The sequence below is a fragment of the Anomalospiza imberbis genome, chromosome 5 (genome assembly GCF_031753505.1).
Source record: "Anomalospiza imberbis isolate Cuckoo-Finch-1a 21T00152 chromosome 5, ASM3175350v1, whole genome shotgun sequence".
Lineage (NCBI taxonomy): Eukaryota > Metazoa > Chordata > Aves > Passeriformes > Viduidae > Anomalospiza > Anomalospiza imberbis.
In genome coordinates, this window is record NC_089685.1 from 54,569,776 (window position 1) to 54,588,981 (window position 19,206).

Consider the following 19,206-nt stretch of genomic DNA (forward strand, 5'->3'; position numbering starts at 1 on the left):
CAAGAGCCAGCTGCATTGGTTTTAGCCAGCTGGGAAAGCCTCCAACAGCCAGGGTGACTTCCCTGCTCTTTGCTCTTCCTTCTTCACATGAGTTTCTGTGAGCTTTAACAGGACTACAGGGCTGTATTCATGTATATGTACATATTTTATATATATATATATATACACATATATACAAATTATTCTTATATACACTTTAAAATTCATTCCATATATGTGTGTAGGAGTATAACCTCTTATACAATCAGAGGTTATATAGCAATATATAGTATAGATTATATAGCAATCATGGTTAACCCTAATAAATGTTAATAATGATCCACTTGTACATAATGATCCATGTTGTACATAAACACAATATCAAGGCCACACATGCAAGAGGCTCCTTTACCCACCACTGTTAATGAAACTGCTATTTATAGAAAACATGTTTGTGTGCTCATGATAAAGACTGAATAATGAATTCCTCAGGGTTATTTCAGGTTCACACACACACACAAAAATTTAAAGTGCTTACACAGCTGCACCTGGACTTCTTCCCTTGTATTTGGCAGCCAGCAGCTATCCTGGGCTCTGAAATAGTTTGTCTTGTTTAATAAAACGTTAAGCAATGTAAACAGCTAACAATATCCCATAGTTAGCCATAATGCTAAGATACACATAGCACTGAGGAACCCTCACTCTCCTTATTTGCAAGTATAATTAAGCAATTGTAGACAGGGATATACAGGGCCATTGTCTGCCTGGTTTTCAGGTCACTGGAGTCCCACAGAAATAAGGAAGACTGACCATTGCCAGATCCATTTCAACGGGCTGAGGAAATCCCTAAGTCTCCATTACCCAAATCATGACTGAGCAGCTTCAATTTCCACGGACATCTCCCAGCCTGCAGCTGCTGCACAGGGGTGGATTAGCAAAGGGAAGGCAAATAATGGAGCAAGCCCCACCACTTAACATCTCTGGGGCCATGTAGGACCACAGACATACTTTCAGCTGATAATGAGAATGAACATCAGGCTGTTCTAATGCTCTTCAGCAGATACTGCATCCAGTTCACTCCTGGCGTGGATTGAATCACCATGGAGAAGCTGGTATTTCAGGCTGCTCTTCCATCTCTGCTGGTTTGGCCTGCCCAACATTTCACAGCTAGAACAAAACTTCTGGGCTGACAGACACTTCACCCAAACTTTCACAGCCAGCAAAAGCCACTGCTTCTTACAGAGTTCAAGATTCTGGGCTATCGATATTTACCACAAGCTGAACTTGTGGACAGCTGCAGCCAGGGGACAAAGAGCTGCCTCTTAAGGGTGAGGGGTGACATTCAGAACAGACTCATGCTGAGAGCTGCAGATGAAGGCAGGCCCTTTTCAGGAAAGACAGAAAATAAAGCCCACCCTTCTGAGACACCTGGCATCCCCAGACATCCTGTGTTTCACTGATAGACCTGCCTTTCCTAGATATAACCCTGTAGTCCCCCAGGAGAGGGGACAAGCAGGGGGCTGAGGGCAGACCTCTGCCACACCAGGTACATCAAGGGGTAAGCCAGGATCAGGGGGTTCAACAGGAACAAAAGGACAGGCAGGGCTACTCCTATAAAGTAGCCAGGACAGATGTCCTGGGCTGAGCTGTAACAGGGTCCTGCACCTTGGATAAGTGGGGAGACTCCAAGGCAGGCTGGGCAGGGCAGAGAGGGCCCTTGTTTCTTCATATTCAATGGCTGTTTGTACCACCTACTGCTTTCTTTTGTATTTCAACTACAAATGCATTTGGGCACAGGTTAAAGTTATTCTCCCTGTTTGCAAATGGGTCTTGTAACAAAGCATTTCTGGTAACAGAAGGAACAAATGTTTTTTTCTCTTAGTGAAACCTGCTTTAGAAGAAAAGATTTTTTTCCTTACAAACCTAGCAGAAACATTAATTTTAAGGTTCCTCCTCCTCCTGAGTTCCATGCAGCCTGATAACTCCATGATGCCTAAGAAGCCAGACTAGATATGATAGCACCTCAATACTCAGCAAATCTCTAAACATGAGTAGGTGGGAGTACCCTGAAATGTCTTTAGGAGCTGATATCATCCCCTCCTCAACAACCATTCACTAACCAACTACTTGCCCACATTGTTTATAGGTATTTCAAACAGCACTGATCTTAACATTGATCTGTAAAGTATTCCAGTTGGTAATCCCCCTCTATTGTGAAAAACAAACATTTTTCTCTATCTTTTATCAGTATTTGCAGCTTGCCTTAACAAGTATTTGAAGAAGTCTGCGACATGTTGGGGAAAGTCCCACAGGCCTAGAAGATTTCAGGCAGAATCCCACTCTGTAATTCCTCCTTATCACATAACAATACACAAGACATGAACAGCCCGAACCGAGTGCATTGACTAATGATTCCTGGCAAGAAAGAACCATATATATTTTTTCCACATATATATATATATAGATATATATATATATATGTGGAAAAATAACCACCAATCCAGAATGAACACTGACACTGTTGTCTATGTTAGGGAACATCATTTCATGTCTTGCTTAAGTGGCCACCAGGTTTCTTCTGTTTGGTTGAAATATATACTAAACACCTAGAATCAGAAATGAGCAATACAACAAATGTTCAGTATCCATTTCAAGATAAACATGACAAAAACAATCTACATGATGAGAGAAGACACAGCACTGTCATAATTTGTTTTTCTGGAAGAAAAGTATATGGTGTGTGGCCTCTCTCTTTAGCACTGTACTTTCAGGCTAGTGGTCACATTCTGTTCCTCTTTTCCCTTTCAAATTTTCCCCTCCCATAGGCATATGCTATTCTGTACAGTCATAGCTGTCAGGGTAACATCCAAAACCCATGGATTAATAAAAGTTTGAAATTACTTTTGTCACTTGACACTGCAGAACAATTTAGGTGGACATAAATGTTATCCTATAAGCTCAGCACTGAGTTGAGTTATCCTTCTGCTGGTACAACCAGTTACTTGTTATCCCTGAAAAATGGCTCTCATTGGGATCTATGTCCAGCATCTTGCCCCCTGGCTGGTGATTATAACTGGAGAAAGCTGCAAGGGAAAAGCAGTAGCCATACAGCTCCTCAAACATCATGTCCCAAGGCTCACTTTCATTTCTTCAGTCAGCAGCCAGCTTCTCAAAGCTTTTTTTTATGTAACCTGCCAGGAGCATGGCCTGAGGCTGTGCAGTATCTCACCAAGAAAGCTGAGACGTGCATACAAACAACCTCAAGAAAGAGAAGAGGCTTTAGGGATCCTGCATGTTTTCCCAGGAGAAATCTGTTGTTATCAGCTTTGAAGACAAAGTTTGTTTATCAACTGCCTAAGCAGGCTTGATGTTAATAGATAGGGTTAGAGATCCTTTTGAAAGGCACCTGGGCCATGGTGTATCTGCTCCTGCCAAATACAGGTCTCTATTTCTGCAATTTCTGTCAACTGTTAAATTCCATGGTCAGCATTGTGCAGAGGGCAAATCAGCCAAATCAGTTTCCTTCAAGCTTTAATAGTTGTGAATCTTGAATTCTGAGGGGACAAGGGCACACAGGTGCCAGCACCCCTGGTCCAGCAAAGTGTCCAGACTGAGAGGGGCCATCACTGCCATGCAGAAGAGTTTTGTGTTATCTGAAACACAAGGCAGTCCCAGCATCTGTGCCCACAGCACTTCTGACAGACTGAACACCCAACTCACAGGCAGGATCTTATCTCCAATCTTTCTTAGGCACGTTCCCTTCTCAAAAATTATTTACTCTTTCAAGGCTGCCTACTATGTTCCTCTCCTTCCATTGCTATTTATTTCCTATACCACAAACTTGCATGTACTTGAAAGACATATTTGCTAACAGACTTCACAGTGCATTGTGTGACTGAAAGTAAGATTTCCCATAGCGTACTCAGAGGAAAACTGTTTCCATGTCAGGAAAAGACAGTAGCAGGCTGCTGGCACTTTCATGTGAAATAACAAAATGCACATCCATAATTTCTCTATGTTCAAATAAACACTGTGGTGAATATAGCGACATGAGACATCTGCCAAGTCCACAATCCATTTCTTGTGCTAGAAGCTTTTTTGTCTATCTGAATGAGAAAACAGAGAACTCCACCTTCTGAAAAGCTGTAGCACTGACTGCTACTGAAAGAGCTAATGTCAAAATAGAAAATGTCTTAAAATACTTTCTCCATTACAGTGGGTGGAAGACTAGTCCTTGAAAGTACAGAGATATCATTACTCTCCCTAATGCCTGAAAATGACAAGAAAGGATGAAAAAGACTGGAAATTAACAATTTCCACCTGACACCAGTGTTGAATGCTCTTATCAGGCAGAAAAACAAGCATCAGCCATGCTGAGAAGGGAATCAAAAAGCCTGGATGAAGAAGGCAGATGTTAATGTTGTGAAGCAATCATGTCTGGGAATTCTACACATGTGAGGTGTTCAGGTTTCCTTGGCATTCAGGAAGGTCAGAAGTTAAAGCCAGGAGAAAACTTCCAGTGGGACAGCGGTACGTTACCAGTGCATCCCCTTTCTTAAGATATTTTGCTTTTAACGGCAGCTGAATTCCTCACATAACATCCCTCATCCACTACCGAGCCACTTAGATAAAGATATCAATTATTAGCCACTTTAAAGGCTTCAATCATTGATCCAGAAAATCAGCTTAGTCTCCCTTGGCTTTTGCATGAGCTCAATTACGCAGATGTGAGGCACGTATTATACACTGGCAGAGACAGCCAAACTCTGCAGAAACACTGTAAATGTATTTACTTAGCTAATACCCCAGTTCTTACCCGTGAATGCTATAATTACCACCAAAATGCCGCATATCAAGCTCTTGTATTGCCACCTCGTGGCTGATGCACGTATAACTTGGTTTTATCGGGAAGAGAGTGGATCAGGAATTCCTTCTACTGCATAAGAAGGGAATAAATGCTGGCACAAACCGAAGCAGAGTTTTAAACTGAGTTACATTTAATAATGATACTTTGCAATGGAATGAGGCTCTTCTCTGAAGGAAGAATGTGAATCAAACACTGGGTGAAAACTCAGGCATGAAGGGGAAACTTAAGCGAGCAGCTCACCCATGATGTGTCAGCTCTGAAGTGTCCCTCAGCCTGGCACTCATCCTGGTGGGACACAAAAGACAACGGTGCCACTAATAAGTGACTTCAAAATTATTCCGTTTAAGTAATCCATCTGGGAAATTCTTGTAATAGTTTGCAAGGCCTTCTGTGCTTTGATATTCAATGACATAGAGAGAGTTGTGATTTATAGGAAATGTTACCTTTCTTTGGGAATGACATCCCACAATACTATAAGGGCTGACTTTGATTATATCTGCATCTACTTGAGAATAATGAAGGGCAAAGGAGCCATGGGTCCAGTGAAGAACAAGGAGGAAAATACAAGTGGAGGGGTGCCTACCACTGGAAGTGACATCAAGCACTGCCCAGAGAACTGTATGGGTGCACCCCAGGCTCCACCCAGGCCTTTCATACCAGCAAGTTGTATTTACTTTAATTTCGCATAGCAGTTCCCTGAACTGTCCAAGTAATTTCCTTCAAACCACCAGGAAGTTTATACACCTGCACTAGCAAGCAGAAGGAGTTTCAGCTTGCATATTTACTTTTATACTTTCTGAAAGCAGAAGGATTTTCTCCTTTCCATCATCATCATCCAGAATACTAAGTCAGCCAGAATAAAGGATTCATTCTGAACAACTGAATTAGAAAAATAAACATTCTTATTCTCATTATTATGACTTGTTAGTTCTTATTTTAATCTGTGTTATTTTTCCAAGTACATTGCCATGAAAATAATGATCCTTTCATGACTATTCTATTTATCATAATGGAAGCTAAGCCTTTACTATCAGTTTGGGATTTCTTGTGTGAAAATGCTTTCAAAATGCCTGAAAAAAATAATTTGCTTACAAGGCTAAAATAAATTGGTTTATGATTTATAGGAAGATTGATGATTTATAATGGAAAGACTAAGCACATTAATCATCTCTAGCTGCATCCACATTTCTTCTACTTAGGCTTAGCCTGCCTCCCAATGGGATTTAGTCCCAAACACTTCCTACTTTCCCTGGTTACGTTACTGGCATCCCATTATACAGCCAAGAGAGATCACCCTTGGCTTTGCCTTAATCTTTTAAGTGAATGGTTCTCAGAATGAGTAATTTGACCATTACAGTATGGCAGGATTGCAAAATAGTCACAAAAGTTTTCTCGGTTATGCCACAAGCAAATACTTTGTTAGTGAGTGATACCAACCCATAAGCTTTGGGGAAAAGACACCATGTGCCTATACACATTGTGTAATTACTTAAATTTCATGGGAGATGCAGAACTTTCTTCCCAAGACTTTTTTCTTATTTGAAAATTAAGTCTCTGCATGACTGCTTGTGGAGAATGGAGAGATTTTGGACTCAGGATACTGTCGTGTCTAAAAAAGCTGTGTAAAAAAAGAATAATTGCTGAAAGCTAACACGACACAAATAATAACATTCTCACAACAGTATTTTAAAAATAAAGATGATTTTCATAGTTGGAGTTTTCAAAGTGGAGCTTTATGCTGGTTCACCATCCCAGCAGCCACAGGCTGTCCCTGTGAAATGAAAGCAGAAATACAGGAGGCATGAATAAAGAACAAAAGGGCAAAAATTAGCTGTAACAGAATTAACTGGTTCATTGCTGCTAACACAACACAGCATCTCAGAGATTTCAAAGTTAATTTCTGGTCCTTCACCAGTTTTATTGCCCTTCTCTGGACATGCTCCAGCACATCCATGTCTTTTGTGTCATGAAGGGCCCAAAACTGGACACAGGATTTGGGGTGTGGCCTCACCAGTGCTGAGTAGAGGGACAATCACTGCCCTGGTCCTGCTGGCCCCACTATTGCTGACACAGGCCAGGATGCCATTGGGCTTCATGGCTACTTGGGCCCACTGCTGGCTCGCATTCAGCCATCCTCAACCAGCAGCCCCAGGCCTATTTTCCCCAGGCAGCTTCCCAGTCACTCTTCTCCCAGCCTGTAGCATTGCAGGGGGTTGTTGTGAGCCAGCAAGGGAAGAAAAAGGGATCATCTGAAGTCAGTGGCCCCTTCCAGCACAAAGGAATCAAACCATCTGCTCCAGCTGGGCAGCTACCTGAACCTACAGCAAGGAAGAACTTGCCATAGCCATTGCATTTGCTAGCACTTAAATAGGAATAGAGAATTCTAGAGAAGAGGAATTTCTGCTGAGTGTGAAAGTGGTGCATGGAGAACATTACCAGGCCCACAATGGCTGGCTTTTGGGATCTAGTGTGTCAGAACTACTCTTCTTGCCACTATTATTTGGTGAGTTAATAATCTAAACTTTGCTAAGTTTGCACAGTATTTCCATTTAATGATCTTCCCATTGTATTATCACCTCTACATATTGCTTCTAACAGAGAATAGCAAAGATTTTGACAATGTCTACAAAGCGATTGCCATTGTCTCAAAGGTAACCAGCTGACCAACTGAGCCCCTTTTCCAGTCAGTGGGAAACTCACCAGACTGCCACAGCTCCTCAAATATGATGGAGAGTGGCTTAGACATTTCATCCACCAGTGCCCTCAGGTCCTGTGAAAGCATCTCATCATGCCCTAAGGACTCGTGCACCCTCACGCTCCTTAGACAGGCTCAAACCTCATCTTCTGCAGCAGGTGCTTCATTCTCCTCATCCTTACCTTTCCTTCTGCAGCTCTGCCGGGGTGCTTGGAACACCTGCCAGTGAAGACTGAGGCAAAAAACCATTGTACACCTCAGTGTTCTCCATATCCCAGGCGCTCCATTCCCCTGCAGAGGGCCCACGTTTCCTCAGCCTTCCTTTTATCACCCACGTGCCTACAGCTGCACACCTCTATCTATAGCATGAGTCGCCTCTTCCCAAGCATTCAAGATAAATGTCACAGCTAAAACTGTGCTAAAACACAGCTAAAAATGTCTAGGAATATAGCTAACACATTCTAGGAATACAGCTAATAAATTCTGGTAACACAGCTAATAAATTCTAGGGTCTGTAAATTCTAAAGCCCCGGCGTGAGCAACTCAGGCCCGTGGTACCCGCTCTGCCTTGCTGCCAGCCGAAGGGCGCCTGACAGCACCTGGAATCCCGGCATCTGGGGTTGGGAAAACTGCAGCGGAGGAGGAGCCAACACACGCCGGTTTTGTCGCATCTTTAATGTCGCGGAGAAGAAGTACCAGCCAGCGCACAGCGTGACCGCAGTCCCGCCGTTCCGGGTACCCCACGCCCCCCGCAGGCCCTCCCGAGCAGGCCCTCCCGAGCAGGTCCTCCCGCCCGTCCCACGCCGGCTCCTGGTCCCGGGGCGGTCCCGGGGCGGTCCCGGCGCAGCGGCCCCGCCCCCGCGGCGCTCCCGGCGAGCCCCGCGCGCGATGGCGGCGCCCACGCTGTGCCGGTGCTGCGGGCGGGCGGCGGGGCCGTGGGGCCTGCGCCGGGGCCGGGGCCCGCTCCCGCCGCCGCCGCCGCCCCGCCGCCGGGCCCACGAGCAGGCGCGGCGGGCGCGGGGCGCCGGGGGGCTGCTGGCGGCGCAGTGCGAGCGCGGGCTGTTCCAGGAGGTGTTCCCGGCGCAGAGCGCGGAGGAGCAGCTGCCGGCGCTGCTGCAGCCGGGCCGGCCGCCGCTGGCCGCCTACTGCGGCTTCGACCCCACGGCGGACTCGCTGCACGTGGGGCACCTGCTGCCCGTCATGGCGCTGCTGCACTTCCAGCGCGCGGGCCACGACGTCATCGCCGTGGTGGGCGGGGCCACGGCGCGGCTCGGGGACCCCAGCGGGCGGGAGCGCGCGCGGGAGCCGCTGCCGGCGGGGCAGGTGCGCGCGCACGCGCGGGCGCTGCGCGCGGGGCTGGAGCGGCTGTTCGGGAACCACCGGGAGCTGTTCTGGGAGCCGGGAGCCGGGCGGCTCGGCCGCGCCGCCCTGCTGGACAACGCCCGCTGGCTCGGCCGGGAGCCGCTGCTCCGCTTCCTGGGCGGCGCCGGCGGGCGCCTCCGCATGGGCACGCTGCTGAGCCGGCAGAGCTGCCAGGCGCGGCTGCGCAGCGCCGAGGGCATGAGCCTGGCCGAATTCCTGTATCCCGCGCTGCAGGCCTACGACTTCCTGCACCTCCACCAGCACCACGGCTGCCGCATCCAGCTGGGCGGCCACGACCAGATGGGGAACATCATGTCCGGATACGAGCTCGTCACCAAGTACGGCGGGAGCGCGGGGCGGGAGGTGATGCGCAGGGTCTGGGCGTCGGGCGAGCTGTGTCAGCGGCGGTGTGGCCAGCGGGACCGGGCATGTCACCGTGGCCCTGTGCTGGGCTCCGGCGAGGCCGCGCCTCGAGTGCTGTGACGGTCCTGGGACATCGAGGTGCTGCAGCGAGTCCGGAGAAGGGCGGCGATGGAATGGACTGCCCGGGGAGGGGGTGGGGTCGCAGTCCCTGGGGGTGTGTAAGGAAGGACTGCACGTGGCGCTTAGTGCCATGCTCGGGGTGACATCGCGATGTTCGGTCACAGGTTGGACTCGACGGTCTCAGAGGTCTTGCCTAACCTCACCAATTCTGTGATTCCGTGACAGAATGCTGTGCGACTTGGTGCTCACAGTCTCTAAAGCAACAAGAGATCTGACCACACACAAATCTGTGATTTGAGAGGAGTAATTAATTGGCCTGACTCGGCTTGGTACATAGCTACATTTTGTAAGAACTTAGGGTGCTGGTTTTTTTCCCTAAAGCCCTCTTCACACAACAGTGTTCTGGCATCTTTTTTGCCCATCACACCCAACTTTATATCAAGGATAGAATCTTGCCGAATGCTTGTATTTTACTCAGCTTTACCAAGATATGATTTATTTTTCTTAACGTGCAGTGACTCTTCTTTCTCAGGATGACAGGAGCAGATGTGTTTGGAATTACCGTACCTCTTATTACCAGTACTACTGGCGATAAACTGGGAAAGACTGCTGGAAATGCAGTTTGGCTCAACAGGGATAAGACCTCTCCATTTGAGCTGTATCAGTTTTTTGTCAGACAGCAAGATAACATAGTTGAAAAGTAAGTTTTTCTCCATCTTGCTTTTTTGTCATTGTTCATAAAACCTTATTCTAACTGTTCACTGTAACTGCTTCCTTCAATTATGTGCAACACAAGCTCCATGTAGAAGCATGTGTTAATTATAACTGTTCTTGAAATAAAAAGGCATGACTGGTTCCTAAGTAGACGGGATGGTGGAACTTCCATATGCTGAAAAACGCATCAGAAAATTAGAAGGGGGATGAGAAAGGAGTGAAGCATAATGCATTTTGTTCTGCCAGTGGGCTGACTCTTCCGTGGCATATTAGTTTTAGTACTGTAGCATCACAGATTTTTTCAGTACATTACATTACTGCATTGATTTTTATAAGTTGTTCTGTGTTCTTTTCTAAATCTGTTTTACTTTAAACGTCAGTAGCTCTGTTAAATCTGAGCTACTTCCCTTTCATATTGGGATCTGCCTTATAACTTAACTTACCTCTCTCAGAAGTTTATCCCCTGATAATTCAAATCCATGTTCTGATGCCCAACACCTTTCAGACTGAAGAGAAAGGTATGTGGGTACTTAACACTAAAATATTTCAGCCATTCAGAATTTTACCCATAAAGGTACCTTCAATACACTGCATAGGACTGACAGCTCATTAAAATGGACTTTGTTGTAAAGAGTAGGCTTAGGGTGTCTCTTTAAATTCTTGATTATCCTAAATAATCTTCCTGCTGAGATACTTGCCAAGGCAAATGTTTCTGTCCCTTGATGGCCACAGACTGGCAGTGCAATTTTGCATTAGCATATTGTGGATCTCCTAGGATAAATACAAAACCTTCTTAGTTGACACACGATTCCAATAAATCCTATAAAAGTTTCAAGAGAAAACTAAATTGTTGACTGGAGTACAAGCTTCATAAAAGCAGCTGACACTATCTTATGCCTGAAGACTTGACCTTAGGCAGAATATTAAGTAAAATGTGAGTTTTAAAGATTTGATTGAAAGGACAGAGCATCTTAATATGTATTTCTTAAATTGACTAAGAATCATTTTCATGCAGTTACTGAAGTTTGAAGGACAAAGGCAGGAAATCTATAATGATGACTATATAGACAAAGTATTTTTTCCCTGCTCATAGATACCTGAAACTATTCACCTTCCTTCCTCTTGAGGAGATTGCCCACATCATGAAAAGGCACGCTAAAGAACCTGAGAAATGGGGACCTCAGAAACGACTGGCTGCAGAAGTAACTAAGCTTGTCCATGGTAGAGAGGGGCTGGAATCTGCTAAGAGGTAGTGTTTGATTTATCAAGCAGTTTTGCTTCAGATTTCTGTGGTAATTCTCCATAGCTTTTCAAGGACTATTTTAATCTAGTAAGTTGTTGCTTAGATGTTAAAAGAGAAAAATGTAATAATCCTGTAGAGACTTAAAAATGCACTGAAAATATTTTTTTAAAAGTTGCAGGGCAGTAGGGTACAATAAGGAAATGGGGGTGTATTTCAAGTATTTCTGTTAGTTTGTGGGCTCCCAAAAGAAACTGGGAAGGGGAATCTGATGAGTCGAGTAGCACTTTGTGTGAAGAGAAGACTAGCTCTGTATTTTGAATGCTCTTTGTTCTCACAGGTGCACTAAGGCCCTTTATTACAGCAGTGTGGAGGCACTGGAAGAAATGTCTGACCAAGAGCTACAAGAACTTTTCAGACAAGCTACTTCTGCTGAACTGATGCTTGAACCTGGGATGACTGTTCTTGACTTGTGTCGCAAAGCAAATGCCATTCCAGATGGACCTAGTGGGTAAGTTCTCACCTGTGCTCATGGGTAAATACTCAAAACAGTATTTACCCTTCTTAGAAAGAACTGGAGCAGTAGAGGCTAAAGTTAATTTCAGTCACTGTTGACCTGGACTAGAAGTGAAGTGCAGAAGAATTAAAATTTATTCAATTATTTATCCAACAACAACAACAACAAAAAAAAAAAAGTAAGTGAACTTTCAATTCTTAATAAATAGCTTTCTCTTGCAATTAACAGTTGTTTCTGTTTTGTTTTTAAGGTACCAGAAAATTACAGATGGAGGAGTTTCAATAAATGGGAATCGTGTAACTAATCCTGAGACCGTTCTTATTCTGGGACAGCATATTCTGAAGAATGGAGTATCATTACTTAGGGTTGGAAAGAAAAATTACTACATTATAAAATGGCTGCAGTTGTGACAACAGAATATCTCCCGAAAATGACAGGTCTCTAACTGTGCTGCTTGAAGATGTACTTGAAGATATTTCTGTACTGTGCATTGCTACACAGCTCACAGACTGCCCAATGCTTCTTTTTCAAAGTGCACCACAGTTCAAATAAAGGAGCTCAGTTAAACAACTGAAGAGATGGCAGATACTTTGCCTTATTCAAAGCACCACTCATAAGGATCTGCATAAGAAGAAAATAAAAAGATTCATTTCAAAGTCCAGCGATGGAGATGTGCTTTCACTCCTTTAAAAGCCCTCTGTGTTGTAGGAGAATAGTGCCCAGTTATTCCACAGGATAACCCGCAGGAAAATAGCCAAAGCAAACTCAAACCCATTCCTTCTTACAGCCAGTGTGTGCTCATCTAACCAAGAAACCTTGCTGGGGGCAAAGACAACCAACCTATGGTCATGTTTCCCTGAACAGGTTTGCTTTGAAGGAAGCTGCAGAAAATTCATAATAAAGGACTAAATGATAAAGCACTAATGTAAATTGGTTCTTGGTTACATACGGGGACACATTGCACCAAAGTTTTCCAGACTTCCTTTGTGAATACACAGCAAATTCAGTTTTGGAATCTGAAAGTACAGAGCCTTTTAAGCTTAAATCAACCTAATGAATCCCTTTTAGGCCTTCTGTGTACATAGTATGACTTATAAGGTGAGTGACAGTCGTTCCACTTCTTTGGTCCTGTGAATGACTGCATCCATGCTATCCAGCATTCCTTGTTGAAGGAATATCCTGGTACTAGTTCTTAGGCTCTGCAGTCAGCTGGAAGATAGTACATTATACCAGAAGATTTGGAGCATGTACATGAAAGGGTTTTTTTTAATGTTAGCTGCTCAGGACTTGTGGGTGAACAGCACCACAAGGATCTCTGGACCAGGAAACACATGAGGGAGGCTGAAGTATTTTGCAGTGTTGCTTTCAAGGATCAGGCCTCACTCTGAGGCCACATGTTGAACAATTTCCTGGTCCATGAAATCTTCAAATTTGCAGTGACAGCAGCCACAAGGGGGAAAGCCTTAATTTTAGCTTCTGGAATGTGGTATGTATTCTAGAGTTGGGTGGGGAGTTTGTTGTTGTGTTAGGTATCTTTTTAATGTTTATTTTTACTTGATAAGTTTCATGCTGATTTCATTTGCACCATGACTCAAGATTTCAGCAGTAATAAAAGAGAGTGGCTTGCTTGTTAGAGATGACAGTTTCTTCTAGCAGTGGAACTGAAATAATGGTACTTTCAGAAGCTCAGCATGTTCTTAGTGTTAGTTTCAGTTTCCAGGTTCTACTTATCTGTCTCATAATGAAACATCTCTAGCCTAATCTCTATTACATAACAAAGAAAAGTAATTTGAGTAATTTCTACCTCAAAGAAAGCACATGGAAGAAAAGGGGGAAGGGAAGGGGAAAGTTCATCCACCCAACACAGCCACCTTGTTCCTTAAATGACAGAAGCATTAGAGCAAATCAGAAACATGCACCTGGGACCAAAATACTCCAGAACACTCCCATGTTCACCTCCAGAGAAATACAACAGAGCCCATTAGACAGTTTCTTTCTGGTTACAGGAAAAACTCCTAAGAATAAGTAGTGCTTCACATCTGATCTCTTTCCTTCCTGTTTGCTGTCATCACCAAATGGTGCACACACACATATATCCACATCTACTAAATTAATTTATTTTTTAGCAATATGAAACAAAAAAAGGAATAAAATTCTTTGCATGCCAGGTTTCTAATAAGATTCATAAACCCCAAGAAATTTAGTCCATGCTTGCCTTTGACCAAGTCTTAGCACTCCAAACCCTTCCCTGACACTTCCCAGAGAAACAGCTATTTGCCAGCACTATTTGCCATGACCATACAGGGCCATCACAACTGAGCATCTGAACACTTGGGTCAAGGATCAAAGATGACTGGAAAAATCAACAATTCTTTCTTAGCCTGGTCTTATTTCTTATATACAGGTACATTCAGATGATCAGAAAGAGATTGTCCAAACGTGTTCAAATGTGAACAAAGAGTAATTAATATTAAAGTATTTAACATGGCTACACATGCATGATTTAAAAGTGCAAAAAGAAAAGTAGTTACTTGGGCAAGATATTTAAAAAAACCTAAAGCAAACAAACTAAAAAAGCTCCACCAAAAACATTTGTACAGCACAACCTGGAAGACTTGAATTTAACCTTATTGTGGCACCTACCAGTCAAGAAGTAAAGGGTGAAAGGGCATGCAGCAGGTAAACTCAAAACTATGGGAGCATGAAAGCACCTTCACTAGTTTAAACAGTGTCATTGAGCACAAAACCATATCCAAGTGGTATTAAACTCCTCTAGGTCTCGCCCTAAAGCAGTGTTTAATTAGCAACAAAAAGCAGATGTAGTGGAGATCCTCAGTGACTACAGAAAACAACAGCTACCCATTGCTCTCAAAGCTGAAGGAGAAAACTGCAGAAGAATAAAATTACCCAGGATAATTCCATTCACGTTCCCAACATGGGCAAAACAAAGTGGCAAGTTGTTTCTTTCCCCTGCTGTGGTCCATAAAGCAAGGATCTGAGTTTGCCATATCCAGTCTGGCATCTGTCATTCATCCACAAAGCAATGAATAAAGGCAGGTTTTACGCAAGCTCTGCTCCGTTTACTTCAGAGTAATGTCTGAAGCACACAGACACCACTAGACCCTCTACCCTTCTGTCTCTCTAAGTAAAATTTGAACTTGACTACTTAATACAAACTTCACATCAGAAGGATACTGTGTTTTAGTTACAGCAGGACTGCAACAGCTCAGGTAACAATGTCAGATATTACTAATCTGAACTTGGCTACAGGGACTTTTCTCCTCCATGATTCTCTCCCCCCTGGAGAGCAAGTTAGCTAAAACTTGTGCACTGGTGACAAAAGTTTTTCAAGTTTAAATTAAATAAAGTGATCAAGAAGATAGTTGTAAACCATCAATCTAATCTGGGAATTTTTCAGTTGCTGTCCTCATTAGGCTTTTTTCCACAGCTTCCCCCTAATTTCTTTTAATCCAGGTAGTAATAGTAGCATTTGAAGTATTTTAGCTCAGGTCCAGAACACAACTTGGTTCAAACCTATCAGTAGGCATGAGCAGCCTGTCTACAATATGAGTTATGGAACTATTCAAGAATGCAGAATTGAGTGAGAACAAGTGAAATCATAACTAAGGCTGTACACATGTAGGAACATATACTACTAACTTACAAGTGCATATAAATCCTGCCACCAGAACTGCAAGTCAGCCCAAAATTATTTCTGGCGTAATTAATTTTGTGTATTATCTGTTTATTAAATAACAGGATTGTTACAGCATGGACCTTCAAAGTCTTGCATTAAGGATTACAAATCAAGTTCATTTCTTGGCACTCCAACATTACCAAATTGAAACTTTTTGTGAAACTTAAACAAAAAAAGTCGTAACATTTCAGAAACCAAATTAACACTGGAAATTTCACATGACATTACAGAGCCAGGTATCACTTGCAAGAATTTCTTCAATAAATGAAATTCATTTGCTTTATGTAGCATTTCAAAACTTTACAAATCAGAGTATTTCTTAACAAAGAGACTTGACTGAACTTTGGGAATTAAAGCTTAGGTAGCAGATCACTTATGGACGGCACTACCTTGTTGAAAATTTCTTGGATGTTGAAAGCAAAAGGGAGAGAGGTGTCAGGTGAATACCAAACAGAAATGTAATGCTTTTGACAAAACGTAAAAAGCTTTCACTGATCACCAAATTGATTTCAAAAGTGGTTTGCACTTCAGTCATATTTCTTAAATCTGAGAACTACCATCCCTGGATACAATGCAAGATAAAAGCACCTCCTTTGTATTCATTACATGTAATGCATACACCATGATTTTTAGGCTGTTTAAAGACACAATATATATTTCTGTGTTCTGCATGAATTACCTCAGATCATACACAAAGTATCCAAAAGTTGCATCTTTTAGACTTAACTCCTTGTGCTCATATTGATGCCAAACTGAAGATTACCATGAGAAAAATACATTTTTAAACAGAGCTCCTTGTAAACTGGATTTTTTAATTTTCACTCTTTAGCAGCTTACCAGAGGAATTCCTTTTTTGCTAACTGATTTCAGGGGGAAGGAACTGCATATGGTAATTAAACCCTCTCTATCGTCCAATACAATAAAATCAAGCCATGGAGGCTAACAGCAGTGTCCTATTATTATTCATGCAAGTTGTGTTAAAGAAAATGTATCAGCAACACCATAGTAAACATTTTCACTTTATACAAAAAGAGTGAATCTGTTTGAAAAGTACATGCAAGTATGCTGGCTGGAGTTTAAATAAACTTTTATTCATAAAAATTAAAACGTTTACTTTTTCAAGGCTAGTGTGATCAATAGTCATCTGTATGAATTATAATCAGAAGAAAAAAAGAAACCTCATCAACTTAATTTCCAACCTAAAATTGCATAATCTTGTGATTGTCCTCAAAAAAAAAAGCTACTTACAGCACAATAAAATTTCCTCAAAAGCAACTGTAATCTCTGATATAAATATTCCAATTCCACAGACTTTCTTTCATACTGTCATACATTCCAAAATTTGCAGAATTTGTGGGCATCCTCTTCTCCCTGGCCAACTTCATCTGTTTTTAAAAGAAACGCTTATTATCCCATGACAGTTTTGAAATCCAGTTTTATTTTTCAGTTTTGCCAGAGCAAATTTACTGTCAGATAGTCCAGGGGCTTGGTCCCAGGGGGGAGGAAGGGGAAGGTGTCCTTGTGCCTGATTATAAACTCCAACATTCATTCACAAGCTCCAGTGCACATTAATAACTCTGCAGCCACTTTTTAGTAGGCTGTTCTTGTTCACAAGCTCCAGGCTAATTCTTCCTACATGATACTCCATGAAATCAAAGTCTGAAGTTTTGTCTGCCATTGAAACATTTGGGGACAAAGAGAAAAAAAAAAGGGAACACACATACATAGTAATACGCTCGACATCTCTACTGTGCTATAAAATGGAGACCTCCATCTGTCACAGTGCATGCAATATATTCATGAAAGAAAATACTCGGTGCTCTCTTTTCTTCACAGTATTGAAACTTCTACTGGAAAAGCAGCTTAAAACTATGCCACAAGACTACACCGGCTGTCTTAACCACAGGCAACCTGTTCAGCAAGTCAGGCACTGGAACTTGAACGTTTTTCCCCAAGTTCAAATGAGACTGTCACTGAGACAGAAGACTTGGTCTGCTTTAATTTGCACCAGAAACCTGGTAAGGAAACATTTAGAGCCATTTATTATATGGATTAAATATGACTTCTTTTGCAAAATACAGCATATTTTTCTGTTTGCAAATCAAACCAACTGTCTTTACATGAGCAGATTTACACAGTTGCAGTACACAGATAAGAGTTCATAAATAAAAATTCTACTCCGTATACCATGCCTAGCAATTGTCAAGCCAATGTAACCTCCAATGCATATAAATAGTGTGGCTGATACAGTCTTCACCAAAGATGAGTCTCACGGATCTCTGCAATGATCTGGCTGGCTCGCTGCAGGGCCTGCACAAAGGAACACACAAAAGCCAGAGTTAGTTATGCTGGAGAGGTTTCCTGGGGACAAAACAGCAGCAGTCTGGGAAGTGCAAAGCTAAAAATCAAACCAAAGCCAGTCAGTGTCATTATGAAACAAGTTGCAACCCATTAAATTCTCAAGAAGGGCAGACTTCTTCACCATACACAGTTTTAAAAGTCTGCAATAAAAGAGAAAAATTGTACCTATTTTCTATCTAGCCTGCTCAACTGCAGATGTAAAAGCTCATCTGTAATCCTTCCTGGTCATGTATTGGTTTTAATTCCTCTAGCACAGAAAAGCAATACACTGGCACAGTCTTGAAAAGCAGTAAAGAAAAAAGGAAGACAAGTTTTCAAAAAGCCTCTCACTGATATGGTGAAATGCTGCCAGGAGCTCCTGATCTCTTCATTACCTTTAGCATGTCAGCTGCCTCTTTCCTGCGCTGTGCCATGTCCTCAGACTCTGTGAGAAGGTCATCCAACAACAGGGATTTGTACAGCTGGCCCACCAGCTCACTCTGGAGAGTGTCCTTCACGTGGTTCACCAGAAAATGCATCACTGCCTTTGGCACACTGCAAGCACATAAAGATTGTTTCTTTAAAATAATGGTTCAAAACCAGGCTGTTCCTGATGAACAATGCACAATGAGGGCAAGCAGCTACACAAAGCCTTGGCTCAAACTACCAGGAATCTATCACTACCATAAATAAAAGCTCTCTCAAGTAAAACCAGCATCATGTACAATATCAGAGTAGAACTAATTCATATAAACCTAATTTCTTCCAAATAGAAAAGCTGCATTGTAAAAAAACATGAAGAGTGTGAAACACAAATTAATAATAACTTTGCTCATTAGAAACCAACCTATCTCTACTGTGCAGGGGATGACACACATTTAAGTATGTCAACCCTAAAACCAAATTTTATGTGTAAATGGGAAGGGAAAGAGGCAAAGAAGTAATTCATATCTCTGATATTACATAGTACGAGCAGTGCAGTAAAGGTAAACAAAGCACTCCCCTGCCATGAAATACTAAAAATTACATTGAAGGTATTAGTTTACTGGATAGACTAACACACCTATGAGCCTCACTAACCTGCTCTAAAATCTGGTTTCCAGATTCCTGTACTTTCCCCCCAAACTTCCCATATACATAAAAATGTAAGTTTATATGAAGTTAGACATTTCCACAAAGACATAAGCAAAAGAAGTTTTATAGAACTCCTAATTAAAGAAAAGGTATGACATTTTTAAGCCAGAACTTTTAAGGCATTTTCCACAGTAGAACAAACTTTTTCATGCCCTTCCCATCTTTATAGCTAAGTGCT

General features: G+C 42.6%; 2 protein-coding genes and 1 long non-coding RNA gene across 6 annotated transcripts in view; 2 read left to right on the forward strand and 1 right to left on the reverse strand.

The window, feature by feature from the left end:
* LOC137474375 (uncharacterized) overlaps positions 1-19,206 on the forward strand; it is a 330,950-nt gene that overhangs the window by 259,113 nt on the left and 52,631 nt on the right. The gene's annotated exons all lie outside the window — the stretch shown is intronic.
* YARS2 (tyrosyl-tRNA synthetase 2) lies at positions 8,407-12,432 on the forward strand. Its single transcript, XM_068190872.1, has 5 exons — positions 8,407-9,241; positions 9,919-10,086; positions 11,194-11,349; positions 11,681-11,851; positions 12,108-12,432. The coding sequence occupies exons 1-5, from the start codon at positions 8,430-8,432 to the stop codon at positions 12,265-12,267; spliced, it is 1,467 nt and encodes a 488-aa protein (XP_068046973.1). The 5' UTR covers positions 8,407-8,429; the 3' UTR covers positions 12,268-12,432.
* The window catches only part of DNM1L (dynamin 1 like), a 43,197-nt gene continuing 39,572 nt past the window's right edge, over positions 15,582-19,206 (reverse strand). For all 4 annotated transcript variants that reach the window (XM_068190869.1, XM_068190870.1, XM_068190868.1 and 1 more), the window contains 2 exons: positions 18,290-18,449; positions 15,582-17,864 (listed from right to left, as the gene is read on the reverse strand). In XM_068190869.1, coding sequence (XP_068046970.1) covers positions 17,808-17,864; positions 18,290-18,449 — 217 coding nt within the window. In that variant the 3' untranslated portion in view covers positions 15,582-17,807. The remainder of the gene's footprint in view (positions 17,865-18,289; positions 18,450-19,206) is intronic.

What these genes read in the sequence shown, in the direction of transcription:
- YARS2 (XM_068190872.1), top strand. Translation starts at nt 8,430, where the DNA reads ATGGCGGCGCCCACGCTGTGCCGGTGCTGCGGGCGGGCGGCGGGGCCG. An exon ending in CAAGATAACATAGTTGAAAA is followed by an intron (nt 10,087 to 11,193) that starts GTAAGTTTTTCT and finishes CCCTGCTCATAG; the next exon opens with ATACCTGAAACTATTCACCT. An exon ending in ATTCCAGATGGACCTAGTGG is followed by an intron (nt 11,852 to 12,107) that starts GTAAGTTCTCAC and finishes TTTGTTTTTAAG; the next exon opens with GTACCAGAAAATTACAGATG.